Here is a 20610-nt window from a genome sequence, read left to right as displayed (position 1 = left end):
GCTACAAAAATTATCAGTGGTAGAATTCAATGATAATTGTATGTTGCCTAAAAAACATACTATCTCTTTTGAAAGAAACTTAAAAGTAAAGCATATCTATTTCACTGACAATTTATTTCAAAATAATAGCAAAACTATGGTTACCTCCTTAATGTAAAATTTAAACTATTTCAAGTTTCAGATCTGACAGCAACATCTCCTCACCAGCTGGCAGTCCTCCCTGATAACATGCTGCTGAGAGTTTGGTTTTACATTGTCATTTCGTGACCCCTATCATAGCACACAAAAAAATTATTACATACATGTTAAATGCATATTGAAAGTTTGCCTACTTGAAAGCTAACTGGAGTATCAAACAAACTCCATACTGCCTTTTTTTGAAATTCTCTTGAGTTCATGAAGCGAGTTTAAAACCACTGACTGGGACTGAGCTAATTGTGGAATTGAGCATTTGAGGAAACTTCTTTTTGTCGTTCCCTTCTAGTTAGGGCTTAACTCTTAATGTCACATGTACTACAAATATAAATAAAAGTGTATCATTGGAAGTTAATGCTGTACCAGATAGAGGATAAACAGAACAGCTACACTGAGGTATACACTCCTGTCTAGAATGCTGGGTGAATCCAAGGCTGCTTCAGGTGGTTTGGTTAAACCCCTTACACTGAGCTGAAAAACTTCTAAACACATGCATATTTATCTCGTTTTATCTACAATTACCTCCAAAACACAGAAATAACTTTTTCAAGACCTTTATTTCAACATTCTTGGCAGGGGTATTGCCCCTGACCCCAAGTATTGTCCAATTGCTAGACATTTATGCAAACCTCACTTCACTAAGTCCGAGACCACTCTAAGAATGTCAAGTATGAAAAGTGATCTCAAACAGTTTTAACATCTCACACATAAACAAATATATATTTTTTCCTTTTACTGAGATGCAAAAAATGGTCCAATTCAATTAATTCACTACATGAAAAAAACAAAACTATTTATTGGTACTGATTTTAATGCCACCTGATTGTTAATCATTTACAAAACAAAACAAAACAAGACAAAACATAAAAGAGATGATGGAAAATCCTAAAATCTTACATGATAAATTTCATAAGTATACTAAATATTTTGATGCAAATTTTCATTACTACATTAAGAAACTGACTCTGAATCCTGAGCCTTTTAAGACCAAGTTACGCCCTCTGAGTAAAAGAGAGAAATTTTGAAAATCAATTCTTGCAACCACAGTTTACAGAAACAGCTCTGCAGAGCACTTTACTCCAAAATAACATGCAAGCAAAAAAATTTGCTGCCTTTGTTTTTCCATGTGGATCAGCTTTTTACATTCCTTTTTTTTTGGGTGAAATGAAGTTCCTTACAAAACACTTTTTATAAACAAAATGACAAAATCTAACATGGCAATAAAATTATATATCTTTTTTGTTTTTTTTTTGTTTCTTTTGTTTTTGCAAAACTAAGTTTCCATGAAAATAAGCAAAACAAATGCAAAAAAACAAACCTTTTGGTGACCATATGAATAGTTATGAGACAGGCATGTTATTGCAGTCATTTCTTTTTGTACCCCAAGGAAATCTTTTCTTTTAGGTGAAAATAGGTGGGTGCTTAACCTATTAACTCCCTAGAGTGATTAACATTTCACTTCTCCTTACAATATTCACATAGTACCTAGCAAACAGTGATGAGAATTTTGATCTGGATCACACACTAAATTCTTATTACTAATTTACAACAAAAAGTGTAGCAACTGGAGGTGAGAATTAACAATCAGATCTTGAGGGTTTGAGGGTTTAAGGATTGAAGGGATACCAGGCACTTACTTGAGACTTTTTTCCATTTTATTCTCTCAACAAAACAATAGGAGCAATTTCCAAACTTGGCAAGGACTGAAATTTGCATTTGTATGTAAGTTTCTCTCTCTTCAACTTTCCAAGAAGATTAAGAATGCATAATGAAAAGAGTCACTACATGACTGCCAAAACCAAGTCACCAAACTGGTAAATTACACTGCTGAACTTTTTTCCCCTCCATTGACCACCAAATGGTTATAGCTCAGAGTGTCGACAGAAGACAGCCTTTTAGAAACAGGGTACTTAATCCAATCAGTACAGCACAAACAGAGTGTAATTCCTTCCCACATGAGATTCAAAGTTATAAGCTATATGCAGGTACATGTATCGTTAATCCCTCAACTCCCACAAGTGATTAACATGTAACTTATTTCTACAATATTCACACATCTAGTAAACAGGTAATGAGAATACTCAAACTTGTCAGCTTGAGGTTGTTCTCTTGATCTAACACCAAATTCTTGTTACTCATTTACAAGAAATTGTGTAGCAGCTAGAGAAGAGAATTAACAATTAGATCTTGGGAATTAAAAGGTTAAGAAGTACCCTATCTACTCATATAAAACATAGTTTTAAATTGCTACAGATTACTATCCAAACTAATTTGTCACATTGTACATGTGTATTAAACTCAACTAATGTTGCTAAAAAAAAAAGTCATACTGGCCTATCCATTCCCAAAATTTAATTTTTGGTCTCTGAAATTTCCTCAGAACTTCCAGCTTTCTTTCTCAAACATACGTTGTCTGAGGACCACATTGATGGTCTTCTTTATTTGATTGGTGATCTTCTTTATTCGATTGGTGATCTTCTTTATTCCATTGGTGATCTTCTTTATTCCATTGGTGATCTTCTTTATTCCATTGGTAATCTTTTTTATTCGATTGGTGATCTTCTTTATTCCATTGGTGATCTTCTTTATTCCACTCCTCCTCATTGTCTGTGTCTGAAAAGTCATCCTCATCAGAATCATGATTGAGCATCTCGTCAATTTCTATTGAATCCATAGAGCGAGTTTTCTTGTGCTTTGGTTTTACATTAAGTTTCCTCGGCAAAGATGCACTTGTTGATGCAGATGTCATTGGGACTTCTGAAAATGTGACACGAATCTGCAATGGCAAAAGGCTTTGATTTAATTGCTATTAAAGTTAAACCTTACATGTACATGTAATAGTATTAACACTTGGGAAAATGCCAAGTAGTTGAGATATCCACTCAACCAGCAGCTCACGCCACACCAAGACCTGGTAACTACTTCAAATTAGTTATTTTCTCTCCACCCCCAACAAGGCTACTAAGCCCAGAACAAGCAACAGAAACAGAAACTGTGTGGCAGTGTCACACATCACTGGATAAATATTGTTCTTTGATTCTTCTTTCTCTCTACTTTCTTTTCTTTGTAATCATGAATGCTATTTTTTTTTTTTTAAAAATTTGTTTTAGATTTAGAAATCACTTGAATTGTGAATAAATTAGTTGAGAGTCTCTAAAAACATAAAGTCTTACATAACCATGTGCCATTAGAGTCAAGGTATACAGCTAAAGGAAAAGCTTACTAAACATGGTTTGTGTTCTTGCTTAGAGAATTTTCTTGGGGTTCCCTGATTTTCCACCCAACACCTCAAATTTCAACTGAACCCAGAAATAGTGGACAAAAACTACCTCATGCAAGTGTCACTGCTGCATTCTATTTATTCAATGAATGATCTATTCACCATTCAATTTTCCCCCACCTTAAAATCTGATCCAAAAATCCTTTCTCTGGGATCTTTGTGAGCCTTGTCAAGATCTTCCTTTCCAATGTCAAAATACCGTAGTTCAGGATCAAGTTCAAATGTCTGAAGAGTTGGCTCATCTTCAAGTATTTTCTTTGTCCAAGCAGCTTGACTTATGAAGAATGTGTTAAACCAAAACTGGAGAAGTCTTTCCTGCTCAAAACAAATTCACATGCAGATCAGATGTTATAGTGACATCTAAAAGCAATAAAAATATCAATATGGTATGTTGTACATGAATGTGCACATGTATGTGACTGGACAGAGCTGAATAACGTATACGTATGCATGCGTTAGGTTTTGCTGTGGAAACACGGACTTTGAGTCATTCGCATGGTTGATTTCCTATTCTGTTGCTTCAAGGCATCGTTTTCCTTGCGGCTTTTCTTTTACAGAACAACCTTCAAAAACTTGGTACACCCCCTAAAAATTTTCAAAAATTAATTTTCTCCTTAAAACCTTAGGAAATCGGAAAGTGCCTTCAACGAAAACAGTTCCTAGGTTTTAAAGTCCAAGAGTGTGAAGAAAATCAATCAGCCGAAATGGTTCACTAATGATCTATACAACGAAATAAATAAACGCGATAATCTTCTAAAGAGGGCCAGGAGAACACAAAATGAGCAAGATTGGTCTGCTTTTAAACTGGTTAAAAACAAAGTGACGAGGAAACTAAGAAATGCGAAGGAACAGTACTTTAAAACTCAGTTCAGTAAAAATCAAAAATGTCCAAAGAAACTTTGGTCTTTAATTAAAGACCTATCTAAAGATACAAAGAATAACGACGACTCCGTCCCTATTGCTGACGAAAACAACAACTTGATAAAGGATGACCATTCAATCGCTGAACGCTTTAACCGCTTCTTCGTTGATGTATATAAACGTCTCATAAAGGCGGCACCTGTACTTCATTATGATGCTCTTCCTGGTCCACCAGACAAATCTAACAGTCAAATTGAGAATCTTATTCCGCAAATAACTCCTAGTGAGGTTAACGATTATCTTATAAGTATACCTACACACAAAGCCACGGGAATCGATGGGCTTGGTGCCAGAGTTCTAAGGATTGCAGCTCCTGAAATATCATGCTCCATAGCTAAAATTATAAATCACTGTATTGAAACTTGTACATTTCCCTCACAATGGAAAATAGCAAAGGTTAAACCTCTATTCAAGAATCAAGGAAACAAGCAAGATATTCAAAACTATCGTCCTATTAGTATTTTGCCTATTCTTTCTAAAGTCTTTGAAAGACACATCTTCAATGCTGTGAACACCTACTTAACAGAAAATTCACTTTTATACCGCTTCCAATCAGGGTTCCGTAAAAACCACTCCACGGATACTGCTTTGTTGTTTCTTCTGGACCAAGTCCTTCTTGACCTTGATAAGAACAATGTCAGCGGCTTAGTTTTTGTGGACTATAGCAAGGCATTCGACTTGATCAATCATGACATTCTCCTGGTAAAGTTAAGATCATATGGATTTCCAGATAATGTTGTAAAGCTATTGCAGAGCTATCTACTCAATCGCAAACAGTGTGTTACTGTAAATAACTCGACTTCGTCACAACTTATGCTAACCAATGGAGTTCCTCAAGGTAGCATATTAGGACCTCTACTATTTTTAATGTTCGTCAATGATCTTCCCGAAGCTGTTGGATCGGACTCAATTCATGCCTACGCGGATGACACCACATTTAAAGCCAGCGCTAATATCGATAATGCACCTTTGGAATTGGAACGACGTCTTCAAGAATACATGGATAAATTAAGTAAATGGTCTAGCGAAAATGGGATGGTCCTAAACGCCGTTAAAACCAAAGCATTACTTATCACCGGAAAGAGGCTGCATTCATCATTAGTTGATGGCAATCACCTGTCAGTGACCCTTGATGGGGCCGAAATAGAACAAGTAACCTCTTATAAACTGCTTGGTGTAACACTCGATCAAGATCTTACATTTAGTGACCACATTTCTAGCCTAAAGGCCAAGCTTTCACAGCGTATTGATTTATTGAAAAAGATAAAGAGATACCTTCCAATAAAAGAAAGACTCTTATACTATAACGCCTTGATTAAACCCGTCCTTATGTACGGGAGCATGGTTTAGAATATCTGCGACGTTAAAGAACTCCACTGTCTCCTAAGGTTACAGAAAAGGGCTGCCCGAGTAATTCTTGGAGTGGACTCTTATTCTAGAAGTGTTGTAAACTTTAGTAAACTAGGCTGGTTGCCTTTTTTTGATGAAATCAAACTAAATAAGTGTACAATGATTTTTAAGAGCCTTAAAGGCGATGTTCCGATTTACATCAGAGACTTGCTCAAGACGAACAGTTCTGTACACAATAGGTCTACTAGACATGGCAATTTAAATTTAGTGTGTCCCAAATACCTAAGAAATAACGATGGTGGCAAGGCATTCAGTGTTGACGCAGTTAAGTTATGGAACAGCCTTCCCCATGATATCAAAAATAAGCCTAGTATAAAACTATTCAAAACAGCTGTGAAAAAGCATTTTATAAGCTCATATAAAAACCTGGACAACTTTGAAACAATATTAAGCAATAGCACATTATCTAATTTTAATTTTTTATAAATTAATTTTATCTTTCTGAATATTTTTAATATATCCTGCTATTTCTATCATAGAATTTTGTAATTATTTATATATTTATTTATTTATCAGTTTTTTGTAATGCTGTATAATCTAGTTAGAGGGCCACAGGTTTGTCAGCTTTTCAGCTGTTACGTGTCCCCCTCTATAAATAAAGTCCTTACTTACTTACTTACTTACTAAAAGTCAGCCCTTATTATTTTCCACTAATTTCACTAAATTTTAGACCTAGGACTTTTGAGCCTGCATTGTTGGCTGCATACCCTTTCATTATTCAGCTCAGTCATGTGACTGTGGTTAAATGACATGCATCAGTTACCAGAGGCTTACATTGTTCTTGCATCTTGGAACATGAATTTTCAAAATAAGCACTAAATGCTTGTTTTCACTGGCAATGGCGTTGGGAGTCGGAGTTAGAGTTGTAGTAAGAGTGCTTGCGACCAAGTGAAAACTGAGAAACAGAGTCACAAGCAGAGCCATAAGCTTGATGGAAAGGGAGTCAGAAATAATCAAAATGGTTTTCTACCCATTCTGCTTAGGACTCTCGCAGTTATTATCCAATGAAAACTAGATTGTTGGAGTTGCAAGCAGAAGCAGAAAAACAAATCACTCACAGTGCCGGTTCTCAGGCCCTTCTGATATAGTCTCCTTCTCGCATCTTCTACAACTCAGTTTTCACTGGATCATAAGTGACTGTGTCATAAGCAGCAAAGGTATTTTTCTTCCACTTCTAACAGTTTGATTTTCACAAGATCATATTGCTTTGTGCTTATAATTATGACTCTGACTCCATCAAAGTGAAAACCAACATAGAGAGAAAAAAATCATCATAACCACATTTGTTGTGGTTCAGGTTTTCTTTTTCTTGTTTACAATCTTTCAGAAGCTTGAGTTTATTTCCATTTGTTTAATTAAAAAAAAAAGAAAATTAAATAAAACTGCATGGCTTGAAAAGTTAAAAAAAAATCTTCGTACAAGTGGTTTGTGGGCACAAGGTCAAATGCCGAATGAGGCCACTACCTAATGCTGTAGACAGTAACAATGGGTGATATTACAGTAAACCCTGTAAGTTGCATCTCACCTTTTTAAACATGTCTTTATGGAAGAATTCTACCTTGATGTCACCACAAATTGGAATTGGTTGGCTCAGCTCAAACAAAAGTCCATCGGAAGATTTCTTTCTCTTTGAAACAAACATTCCAGCATGAATGACAATGAAGATGACTACCACTAACAATAAAAATACGATCCATAACAAATAACAACAATAATCAAACATTGGTTATGTAAACAGTGTACCACTGATAGTGCAAAATGTTGACAGCTAAAAACTGTAAAAAAAGTATGCAATATGAGAGCCATTAGATTTATTGACAGTTTTCCCATGTTTCCCTGAATAACTTAACCCAGTCTCACACGGATGTTCAAGATTACCTAACTGTTGGGCTAGTACCCTCTTATATTTTGAGGTACAAAGAGGTACAGCTAGAGTAAAGAGTCTTACCCAAGAGCACAATTTAATAGCCCCATCCACTTACGCAATAAGGATGATGGCAGATGTGATGAAATCTTGTCACACCGAGTGAATGTTCATGGATTTGATGATTTTGACCAATTTAGTCAAATTTGTCAAAGCGAAATCAGCTTGGTGCAATTGACAATTTTGACGAATTTCAATCAAATTCAACAAAGTGAAATCAGCCTGACAAATTTGACAATTTCGACAAAATTGTTGTGAAATCTACCATTTTCGTTGCTGCATGTAATTCTGAAAGTACCTCACCCTATCAGGGATAGAACTTTGACCAAAGCAAACTTGGCATATTTCCATCCCCTTGCTGTTCATGATTAGCAAAGCAGTAGGAATTAAAAGTACAGTGATTAAACACTCAAGGGAACCATACCTCAGTAACTTTAGACTGATATAGCTTCACCTTCTGTTGCCAAAGGATGTAAAATGGATCTGAAAGCAGCCCAAGATATTACATTAAAGGTAGATTTGATTCCTTTAAGAGAAGTTCAGAGTCCAATCAATTGGACTTAGGAGAAAAGTGCTTTACATGATTTGTCCATTCTATTTGAAGAATTCAAAAATATTCTTATCAGATTCAAGTGTGCAACCTGCTTCTCATTCCCAGTGTGTACCTTGGTGATGAGTATCTACACATTGGTACCCATCAATGGAAATTTCACTTCAGACAAGATTTAAATTACTGCATGTCAAACATTATAAAACAGTTGGTTCATCTGTAAGCTGTGCTTTCATGAAGATATAAAGCACCTAGGGTGTTTAAAGAACACTCTAGAAGCTGGGGTTGTTCTTGGCTGCACTTTAAGCAATCCTTACAAATCTTTGGTGCACTAAAAACTTTGAGTGTGCTTTAGTCAAAACACCTTAACCCTTTAACTTCCAGAAGTGATTGACATGTAACTTCTCCCCATTATATCCATACAAACAACCCAGCAAACAGCTAATGAGAACACTCAAACTTCTCAGGAAGAACTTGCCATCTTGATCTAACACCACATTCTTGCAAATAATTTACAAGGAAATGTGTGGCATCTAGAGGGGAGATTTAACAACCAGATTTTGCAACTTAAACAGTTAACATCACTTTGAAGGTAATTTATATTTATTATTCCATTTAGTCATAGATCACTTACTGAAGGTGAAGTTTTGGAATGTACGCTCAGAAAGCAACTCAATTTTCTTCAATAACACCATTGTGCGAACGTATTGTAGTTTATTTGTTAGAAGATGATTGTAGTACAGAACGTATCTCCTTTGACTGGGAATTGTGACACCTCTAGCATTTCTTGTTCTTGCTTCTCCATAATACTTCAGTGCCTCTCCGGTTTTCTCAAAATGGCCATTGTGAAGCAAATATGCACATATCATAACTCCTGTCCGACCCTTCAAAGAAAATGTAAAGAACAAATGATGCAGACGACGAATATAGCTCATTTATAACCTGTAAACTAGGGCCCAAGCACAAGCAACTGCAGAGTTGCTAAAATGATGAAACCACCCTTGCAGTGACTTTTAACAACTTATCCTCTTTCAAGACAAATTAAGGACTTTGACAAGTTTCATTGCCTGCCACCTTTGGTGTTTTTTTGCACAGTTTCATTTGAAGGATAATTTCATTATTGAATGTCATTTCCAGTGTTGATATGAATCACCATTTAATTGTAATTTTATCCCATCTCTGATACCAAACACATACATGTACATGTAAGCCACGTTTGACACTCTCCCTTCTCATAGCTAGGGCTGTAAGTTGATTAGACCATCCTAATGACATTGCAAAGCCAAAGTTTAAAAGCCTGTCAAGGTTCTCGATTTTAATTACAGTAAGCTTCTTGAAGTATCCATAATAACATAAGTTGCATAATAACACTAAAAGGATATTCCATTTTTCATTTAAAAAGGGTATGCATGAAGAAGGCTTGACATAAATAAAGACAAACATTTTGTGTGTGTGTGTGTTGTCACAAGCATTGATCAAAGAAAACATTCCCAGTTCCCACGAGGAGTTGAACCTCAACCTTTGGATTCCTCACTAGGAGAGATAATACCACTGAGCCACAGAGGCTCAAGTGAGGCCATTATAAGGTTTCTACCGAAAAACTTCTTGGCTCTCATAGTCTTTTCCCTCATGAGCAACAGAGGTTCAATTAGAGGGATATGCTCTTTACCTTGCCAGATTTGCAGTGAATAAAAGCTACATTCTGCCCACTTTCATTCAGAAATTCATGCAAATCCAAACAAAATGGCTCAATCAGCTCAAATGGAGGTGCATTGTGGTCATCAAATGGATAGGTGGTAACTAAAGAAAATAAACCATATCAATGTACCACACAGCCTATTTTTTTTTTTTTTTTTACTTTTTAACATACAAGTACAGTAATATAAAAAGAATAAGAAAATAACCTTTTAGATTTCCACCAACAGAGGAAAACGCTTATTTGATTTCTGACACACAAGAAACATTCAAAGTACCAGTAATGTGTTATTGTGGAAATATTAAACAATTCATTTATTTCTCAAGGTTTTGCAAATGTTCTTCAGCTTTTCTTAATACAACACAAACATGAGATAAAAACTATGGAAATGGCAAGCTTTAATTTAAAATGTAGGTAGTATTATTCTCTTACACAATGATTTTTGGCCTTTCAAGTAACCAGTCCTGCAGCTGGCTTGTTCAATGCTCACCAAAATTTACATAATGGTTTTTCGTCTTTCCACTAGCCAGCCCTGTGGCTAGCTTGTTCAATGCTTACCTATGTATAGGTTTTTGTAATGTTTTGTACATCACGGCACAGATGTAACCTAATATTTTGGATTAACTGGTGCCAAAACAGCTGCCAACCCTTATCTTGTTAATACCCAGGTTTCCTGACCGAAAAAACACACAGACTAACAGTAATAAGCTAATATACCTCTGTTGTTAAACTTGGCTGGATCATACTGTCTTTCAGAACATCTGCAAGCACATTGAGAAAAAACAGGAATTGCATTAATTGTAAACTTTGATGGTGATCCAGGGGTTCCAATTAAAGCAAGTTACAACCAGTCTTTTGCTTTTTATCTGACCTTACTAGAGACTTCTCATGGCCATCAGATTACATGTAGATCTTGTCTATGTGATCTTTATGATCCCTCTCTGAGTCACAACTACGGCTACCACCATACACAGCCACTTTCAGAAAAACTTACATCAGGGATTCTAGCATTATGGGTGAAAAAAATCAAAATTATGTGGGATTTTTAGGGAAGATTATGCAGAAAAAAACATGAATTATGTGCAAAATTATGCGTGATGACGTCACTTAAAACCTAAAATATAACTAATTTCGCTTAGAAAACTCAGTTATTGTTTCTTTTTATAAAAAAAAATGGATTATGCATTATTGATAAATGCCTCCTTCCAATAAAAGCAATAATATGGCCAAAACAGAAAGCAATTCTTGTAAACGTCCACCATCTTGGAAACCGCCAAATGCTGGAGCCTGGGCCGAGTTTCATATCGGTTCCAGGCCCTCATCCGACATTTTTATTAACGCCTTGTTGTTTTTATAAAAACAAAATGGCTTTGTATCCATGTGGTTGTTTTGTTAAATTAAAACGATACTTTGGTATTTTGTACGACTGTAGAAAAAGGATAAATACAATACTCAAGCCAGACACCAAGATAGGTAACATATATATTGATTAATTTGACAAATTATGCAGGATTATGCGGAGAATGGCTGATTATGCGGGTCCGCACCAGCACATAATGCCAGAATCCCTGTTACATGTATTGTAACTCCTGGATAATCTCTTTGTGCATCTATTTTTATATCGATAACAAATCTAACAAATAAAACAAATATCCAGGACATGATTTAGGATTTACTCTAAATTGGACTTGTTTGACTATTACACCATTTAGCCAACTCAAAGAAACCTAACAGGACTGTTTCATTCCAAATTATACAACAGTACTTGTCAGAGCAAATTCTTTCCCTTAATCATTTTTATTAATGCACTTATAAAGTGCACCCAGTCAATAAGTCAATTTCCTCAAATTGCATGAGCTAGCAACTACATGTAATTATTAAATGTTTGCATTACTTACAAATTGTAAACCTTATAGAGATCTTTATGCCTTGTTTCTAGAAATCTGTCAACAGAAAAGTAAACAAGTAATATGTGTATATCTGCAATCCAAAACATGTACATCACTGTACAAACACAACATCAAAAACTAGAAAAACTCTGCTTTAAATTCTGAAGAACCCCTGACTGTGTGATATTTATCTTTAAACTAATCTACACTGTAAACCGGAATCAGAATATTTTGTTCAAGGTCATGACACATGAAATGCATACAGCACAGTCTAATCATTCTGATCAAGAGCAAACATTTTCCAGTCCAGCTGACCTAACTCAGTCACAAGAGACTTTAAATTCTGACTGCAGCTATTCTTTTCTTCTTGTAATTTGCATTTCATAGGGCCATACACAGGGCCATACACAGGGCCATACACAGGGTCATAAACAAGGCCATACACAGGGCCATACACAGGGCCATAAACAAGGCCATACACAGGGCCATACACAGGGCCATAAACAAGGCCATACACAGGGCCATATGGTTTGTTACTGCCCTGCTGGTACCATCATCAGGGGTTTCAGTATAAGCCAGTTGCCAGCAGTCTACCTCTTCATATGCTGTCTGTGTGTTTGGGTTTTGCCTAGAATTCCTTTTTCCGGGCAAACCCACCTTAACAACATCAGGAGCTTTTTACAGAAAAGTTACTGAAACCCTTGACTTCACACCACCCTCACTCCAAGACTTTTTAAAAACAGTGTTCCCTACATAGTTTGCATGGGTAATAAGTATCATGAACCGTGAAACAATAAACAAGAAAAATTTCTATCTGCTGCAAGGCACTTAGTTTGATACAAGTAGAAAAGTGTGGGAGATTGTAATCTAAGGAATAGGAGATGAATCATTGAGGAAGTGTTTTACATCTGTTTATCATGTTGATGAACTCTTGGGAAACATGTGCAAAGTTACAGAGGGTTTCAATCAAAAGGTAATGATTGGATGATTATGATCCAATTTGTTTGCTCCTGCTTTTGAGCCATCATTCTGAAAATGATTAACAGCCGTGTGAAATTAAATTTTTAATCAAAATTAACGTAAAATTTCTTGAATGTGATTGGTTAACACCAGCCTAATTTAAGCAACAATAGGACAGTGTAGGCATTATACTTGTCAATGGACAGTGTAAAAGGACAGTTAGAGGGTCAGGAAACATCACACCTGTCTATGTGTGCAGAGTGTATCATGTGTTTGTGCTGTTGTTGTACACTAATAGGACAGTGTAGGCATTATGCCTGTCAATGGACAGAGTAAAAGGACAGTTAGAGGGACAGGAAACATCACGCCTGTCTATGTGAACAGAGCGCATCACGTGTTTGTGCTGTTGTTGTGCGCTAATAGGACAGTGTAGGCATTATACTTGTCAATGGACAGAGTAAAAGGACAGTTAGAGGGTCAGGAAACATCATGCCTGTCTATGTGAACAGAGTGCATCATGTGTTTGTGCCATTGTTGTGCACTAATAGGACAGTGTAGGCATTATGCTTGTCAATGGACAGAGTAAAAGGACAGTTAGAGGGACAGGAAACATCATGCCTGTCTATGTGAACAGAGTGCATCATGTGTTTGTGCCATTGTTGTGCACTAATAGGACAGTGTAGGCATTATGCCTGTCAATGGACAGAGTAAAAGGACAGTTAGAGGGACAGGAAACATCACGCCTGTCTATGTGAACACAGCGCATCACGTGTTTGTGCTGTTGTTGTGCGCTAATAGGACAGTGTAGGCATTATGCTTGTCAATGAACAGAGTAAAAGGACAGTTAGAGGGTCAGGAAACATCACGTCTGTCAATGTGAACAGAGCGTATCATGTGTTTGTGCTGTTGTTGTGCACTAATAGGACAGTGTAGGCATTATGCTTGTCAATGGACAGTGTAAAAGGACAGTTAGAGGGTCAGGAAACATCACGCCTGTCTATGTGAACAGAGCGCATCATGTGTTCGTGCCATTGTTGTGCACTAATAGGACAGTGTAGGCATTATGCTTGTCAATGGACAGAGTAAAAAAACAGTTAGAGGGTCAGGAAACATCACGCCTGTCTATGTGAACAGAGCGCATCATGTGTTTGTGCTGTTGTTGTGCACTAATAGGACAATGTAGGCATTATGCTTGTCAATGGACAGTGTAAAAGGACAGTTAGAGGGTCAGGAAACATCATGCCTGTCTATGTGAACAGAGTGCATTATGTGTTTGTGCTGTTGTTGTGCACTAATAGAACAATGTAGGCATTATGCTTGTCAATGGACAGAGTAAAAGGACAGAGGGACAGGAGACACCCTGCCTGTCTATGTGAACAGAGCGCATCATGTGTTTGTGCTGTTGTTGTGCGCTAATAGGACAGTGTAGGCATTATGCTTGTCAATGGACAGAGTAAAAGGACAGTTAGAGGGTCAGGAAACATCACGCCTGTCTATGTGAACAGAGCGCATCATGTGTTCGTGCCATTGTTGTGCGCTAATAGGACAGTGTAGGCATTATGCTTGTCAATGGACAGAGTAAAAGGACAGTTAGAGGGTCAGGAAACATCACGCCTGTCTATGTGAACAGAGCGCATCATGTGTTTGTGCTGTTGTTGTGCGCTAATAGGACAGTGTAGGCATTATGCTTGTCAATGGACAGAGTAAAAGGACAGTTAGAGGGTCAGGAAACATCACGCCTGTCTATGTGAACAGAGCGCATCACGTGTTTGTGCCATTGTTGTGCGCTAATAGGACAGTGTAGGCATTATACTTGTCAATGGACAGAGTAAAAGGACAGTTAGAGGGTCAGGAAACATCATGCCTGTCTATGTGAACAGAGCGCATCATGTGTTTGTGCTGTTGTTGTGCGCTAATAGGACAGTATAGGCATTATGCTTGTCAATGGACAGAGTAAAAGGACAGTTAGAGGGTCAGGAAACATCATGCCTGTCTATGTGAACAGAGCGCATCATGTGTTTGTGCTCTTTTTGTGCACTAATAGGACAATGTAGGCATTATGCTTGTCAATGGACAGAGTAAAAGGACAGAGGGACAGGAGACACCCCGCCTGTCTATGTGAACAGAGCGCATCATGTGTTTGTGCTGTTGTTGTGCGCTAATAGGACAATGTAGGCATTATGCTTGTCAATGGACAGTGTAAAAGGACAGAGGGGCAGGAGACACCCCGCCTGTCTATGTGAACAGAGCGCATCATGTGTTTGTGCTGTTGTTGTGCGCTAATAGGACAATGTAGGCATTATGCTTGTCAATGGACAGTGTAAAAGGACAGTTAGAGGGTCAGGAAACATCATGCCTGTCTATGTGAACAGAGCGCATCATGTGTTTGTGCTGTTGTTGTGCACTAATAGGACAATGTAGGCATTATGCTTGTCAATGGACAGTGTAAAAGGACAGTTAGAGGGTCAGGAAACATCATGCCTGTCTATGTGAACAGAGCGCATCATGTGTTTGTGCTGTTGTTGTGCGCTAATAGGACAATGTAGGCATTATGCTTGTCAATGGACAGTGTAAAAGGACAGTTAGAGGGTCAGGAAACATCATGCCTGTCTATGTGAACAGAGCGCATCATGTGTTTGTGCTGTTGTTGTGCACTAATAGGACAATGTAGGCATTATGCTTGTCAATGGACAGAGTAAAAGGACAGAGGGACAGGAGACACCCCGCCTGTCTATGTGAACAGAGCGCATCATGTGTTTGTGCTGTTGTTGTGCGCTAATAGGACAATGTAGGCATTATGCTTGTCAATGGACAGTGTAAAAGGACAGTTAGAGGGTCAGGAAACATCATGCCTGTCTATGTGAACAGAGCGCATCATGTGTTTGTGCTGTTGTTGTGCACTAATAGGACAATGTAGGCATTATGCTTGTCAATGGACAGAGTAAAAGGACAGAGGGACAGGAGACACCCCGCCTGTCTATGTGAACAGAGCGCATCATGTGTTTGTGCTGTTGTTGTGCACTAATAGGACAATGTAGGCATTATGCTTGTCAATGGACAGAGTAAAAGGACAGAGGGACAGGAGACACCCCGCCTGTCTATGTGAACAGAGCGCATCATGTGTTTGTGCTGTTGTTGTGCGCTAATAGGACAATGTAGGCATTATGCTTGTCAATGGACAGTGTAAAAGGACAGTTAGAGGGTCAGGAAACATCATGCCTGTCTATGTGAACAGAGCGCATCATGTGTTTGTGCTGTTGTTGTGCACTAATAGGACAATGTAGGCATTATGCTTGTCAATGGACAGTGTAAAAGGACAGTTAGAGGGTCAGGAAACATCATGCCTGTCTATGTGAACAGAGCGCATCATGTGTTTGTGCTGTTGTTGTGCACTAATAGGACAATGTAGGCATTATGCTTGTCAATGGACAGTGTAAAAGGACAGTTAGAGGGTCAGGAAACATCATGCCTGTCTATGTGAACAGAGCGCATCATGTGTTTGTGCTGTTGTTGTGCACTAATAGGACAATGTAGGCATTATGCTTGTCAATGGACAGTGTAAAAGGACAGTTAGAGGGTCAGGAAACATCATGCCTGTCTATGTGAACAGAGCGCATCATGTGTTTGTGCTGTTGTTGTGCACTAATAGGACAATGTAGGCATTATGCTTGTCAATGGACAGAGTAAAAGGACAGAGGGACAGGAGACACCCCGCCTGTCTATGTGAACAGAGCGCATCATGTGTTTGTGCTGTTGTTGTGCGCTAATAGGACAATGTAGGCATTATGCTTGTCAATGGACAGTGTAAAAGGACAGTTAGAGGGTCAGGAAACATCATGCCTGTCTATGTGAACAGAGCGCATCATGTGTTTGTGCTGTTGTTGTGCACTAATAGGACAATGTAGGCATTATGCTTGTCAATGGACAGAGTAAAAGGACAGAGGGACAGGAGACACCCCGCCTGTCTATGTGAACAGAGCGCATCATGTGTTTGTGCTGTTGTTGTGCGCTAATAGGACAATGTAGGCATTATGCTTGTCAATGGACAGAGTAAAAGGACAGAGGGACAGGAGACACCCCGCCTGTCTATGTGAACAGAGCGCATCATGTGTTTGTGCTGTTGTTGTGCGCTAATAGGACTATGTAGGCATTATGCTTGTCAATGGACAGTGTAAAAGGACAGTTAGAGGGTCAGGAAACATCATGCCTGTCTATGTGAACAGAGCGCATCATGTGTTTGTGCTGTTGTTGTGCACTAATAGGACAATGTAGGCATTATGCTTGTCAATGGACAGTGTAAAAGGACAGTTAGAGGGTCAGGAAACATCATGCCTGTCTATGTGAACAGAGCGCATCATGTGTTTCTGCTGTTGTTGTGCACTAATAGGACAATGTAGGCATTATGCTTGTCAATGGACAGTGTAAAAGGACAGTTAGAGGGTCAGGAAACATCATGCCTGTCTATGTGAACAGAGTGCATTATGTGTTTGTGCTGTTGTTGTGCACTAATAGAACAATGTAGGCATTATGCTTGTCAATGGACAGAGTAAAAGGACAGAGGGACAGGAGACACCCTGCCTGTCTATGTGAACAGAGCGCATCATGTGTTTGTGCTGTTGTTGTGCACTAATAGGACAATGTATGCATTATGCTTGTCAATGGACAGAGTAAAAGGACAGAGGGACAGGAGACAACCTGCCTGTCTATGTGAACAGAGCGCATCATGTGTTTGTGCTGTTGTTGTGCACTAATAGGACAATGTATGCATTATGCTTGTCAATGGACAGTGTAAAAGGACAGTTAGAGGGTCAGGAAACATCACGCCTGTCTATGTGAACAGAGCGCATCATGTGTTTGTGCTGTTGTTGTGCACTAATAGGACAATGTATGCATCATGCTTGTCAATGGACAGTGTAAAAGGACAGAGGGACAGGAGACAACCTGCCTGTCTATGTGAACAGAGCGCATCATGTGTTTGTGCTGTTGTTGTGCACTAATAGGACAATGTATGCATTATGCTTGTCAATGGACAGAGTAAAAGGACAGAGGGACAGGAGACACCCTGCCTGTCTATGTGAACAGAGCGTATCATGTGTTTGTGCTGTTGTTGTGCACTAATAGGACAATGTAGGCATTATGCTTGTCAATGGAAAGAGTAAAAGGACAGAGGGACAGGAGACAACCTGCCTGTCTATGTGAACAGAGCGTATCATGTGTTTGTGCTGTTGTTGTGCACTAATAGGACAATGTAGGCATTATGCTTGTCAATGGACAGTGTAAAAGGACAGAGGGGCAGGAGACACCCTACCTGCGTAAATGGACAGAATGCATCATGTGCATGCCCTGTTGTTGTGCATTTTGCAGAGTTTGAGCACTTTTAATACAGAGTAGGCATCACGCTTAACTGGACAATGTAAAAGACCAATTAAAGGGAGAGAAGATGTCATGCCTGTGTAAGTGGACAAATCACATCATGTGCAGATGCTGTCGATGCACATTTTGCAGAGTTAACTGTTGATTTTTTCTATGAAAATGTACCACCAATGTCTAGTTTCTTCTTCAAAGTTTGTCAAAATTTTGATTGACTGGTAACAGGACTTCATGTCATCGATTCTGGTCTGTAATCAAACTTGTGATCAACAAATTGGACTCCTGCTTTGCAGTCATCTGATTTTGTGAATCACTTATATGATTGCAAACCAAATCAAACTCCACTGGGTTCTATTACCATTATGAATTTTGCTCTGCAGCTCAGAGTTGACAAGTTATTAGACAAGCACAGTAACACTAGTCTTACCTTATAACCTCTTCAATGTGGTTTCTATACACCCCTTCTAAATTATCTGATGGGAAACCCATTGCCACTATATTGGGTTTAATATCTGGGAGAAAAGTAAGTTAAAGAACAAAACCATACGGTTGAAGTGCTACTTTGAAAATAATGTAACAGGTTGATTCAACAATTACTTTTTGTAACCTCTGAAAGTTCAAAATTGACTAAGAGGTGACCTCTTCTGAAAAATCACAAGGTTTTTAGAGAAATTGTTTATCAAAAAGGGTGAAGATGAAAGGAAAAAACTCAGTGACAATCATGACAAACCACAAATTCTTAGATCTAATGGTACTGCAAGGAAGGCTTTGAGAGTGTATGTGTAGTATCAACAACTAGATGTTTTAATAATTCTACTGTCAGGATATGAGCACTGAAAGCTTGTTCTGCTATGCATTTTTAACGATAGATTAATCTCTAAAAATAATTCTTAAAGATTTCCTATATTTGTTTTGACTTCAAGGATATTGAACAGTTCAAACAATCTTTAAGGAAAGCGGAAGCTTGTAAAATATCTTAGCAACTAGACAATATTTTGCTCAAGACGTATAAGCCGTCTGGTCAACAGCCTCAGAAAAGAAATAATTATGAAATGACGTGAGATAAATTCAACGAAATATTATTTGATTTTATAAAAAGCTTCAATGAAGGAGAAAATAAAACACCAAAGGTTGTTAATTAAGTCTGAACGAATTAAATACGCGACCTCGATTAGTGCAACTGCACAGAACACAGGATTGCCTAACACAGATTGAACGGACCAGAATGCTATGATCGATCGTTTGCGAATCGCACGGAAAATTATTCATTCCTTAAAAAAATTCAGATAGTATTTTAGCTCAAAGTGAAACATAAGAACTGAGGAAAAGCCCCGAAAGACTACATTAATTCCTCGACACTGCAACGGTTCGCTTGTAAAATTATCACTGCAGTGCGCTCAGTTTAGAGATCAAGTTGTTGATGCATATTATGCTATTAAATATAAATGTATAAACCATGTGATTCGTGAAACCAAGGATACATGTTAAATCCAGATCAAACCCATCTTCCTGAAAACGCCGTTTCTTCTTACTCACGAGAGCTTTGAAATATGCCATCTCAGAAGGTGACTGTTACCGAGTGAGTTAACGAAAACCTTCTTCAGAAACCCGCTTCTGTCCGTTAATTTTGGCTGTTCCTCCTCTGACACATACTTCAATGATTCCTTCACCGATAATTATGTCAGTAACTGCAGAATTCTACGGTACATTACGGCAAGACAAACTATCACATTTAACAAGCTCTCCGCCATATTTGCAGCATGCCGAAGGTCCTCACCCAAATATGGTCTTGTAGAGGAACTGGGCTAGAATCCCGAAACCCTCGTTGTTATGCCCGTAATCACCCGCAAGTTGATAACAATTTAAAACTGACTAGCTACTTCCAACGTTTGTGTCGAAAGGATACAAGTTAGATCGAGGTCAAATCCATCATCTGTGAATCTTCTTTTTTCTTTGCTGACGCGGTGCTTCAGAAATTCGAAAATGAGCCCCATCTCGACAGCGACAGACTGCTGAAGGAAAGAGAAATTCACAACAAACTTAAAGGTCGGCACACACGAGGGGACTAGTCCCTGCGACTAGTCCGTGCGACTAGTCCCAGCGACAAGTCTTTGAAGGGTTTACACGAGGGGACCGGTAGCAGGGACTAGTCCCTTAAGGCGTTCACACGAGGGCACTCAATTGCACAAGAACATAGGAAAATTAAGAGGCAAATGATGTTTCTTAGTCTGGGGCGTTACACGAAAACAGTTAAAATTTGCTAACTTTCATTGTAGCACTATTAAACATCAACGCAAACGAACTACACTTATTCAGTCGGATTATTCATGCTTTTACGTGTTCCGTTTTTGTTTTGTTTTTATTTTATTTTTAACAGACACAGAGTCAAATAGGGTAAAAAATTCCATCAAAACG

General features: G+C 38.2%; 1 protein-coding gene across 2 annotated transcripts; it reads right to left on the bottom strand.

Moving 5' to 3' along the window:
- Positions 1–99: 99 nt before the first annotated feature.
- On the bottom strand, positions 100–20257 carry LOC111343158 (phosphatidylinositol 3,4,5-trisphosphate 3-phosphatase and dual-specificity protein phosphatase PTEN). Of its 2 annotated transcripts, XM_088752278.1 has the most exons (11): positions 20102–20234; positions 19677–19764; positions 18623–18707; positions 11875–11919; positions 10694–10737; positions 9950–10080; positions 8915–9164; positions 8155–8213; positions 7332–7433; positions 3596–3790; positions 100–2971 (listed from the first exon to the last, which is right to left on the bottom strand). In XM_088752278.1, the coding sequence occupies exons 2-11, from the start codon at positions 19750–19752 to the stop codon at positions 2594–2596; spliced, it is 1365 nt and encodes a 454-aa protein (XP_088608404.1). In that variant the 5' UTR covers positions 19753–19764; positions 20102–20234; the 3' UTR covers positions 100–2593. The 2 variants fall into 2 exon arrangements, with proteins under 2 accessions (XP_088608404.1, XP_088608403.1); XM_088752277.1 differs by lacking the exon at positions 19677–19764 and having other exon boundaries at positions 20102–20257.
- Between the last annotated feature and the right edge of the window lie 353 nt (positions 20258–20610).

This window comes from Stylophora pistillata, chromosome 3, assembly GCF_964205215.1.
Source record: "Stylophora pistillata chromosome 3, jaStyPist1.2, whole genome shotgun sequence".
NCBI lineage: Eukaryota > Metazoa > Cnidaria > Anthozoa > Scleractinia > Pocilloporidae > Stylophora > Stylophora pistillata.
Note: the sequence above shows the minus strand (reverse complement) of the source record. Positions and strands in the feature narration are given on the sequence as shown.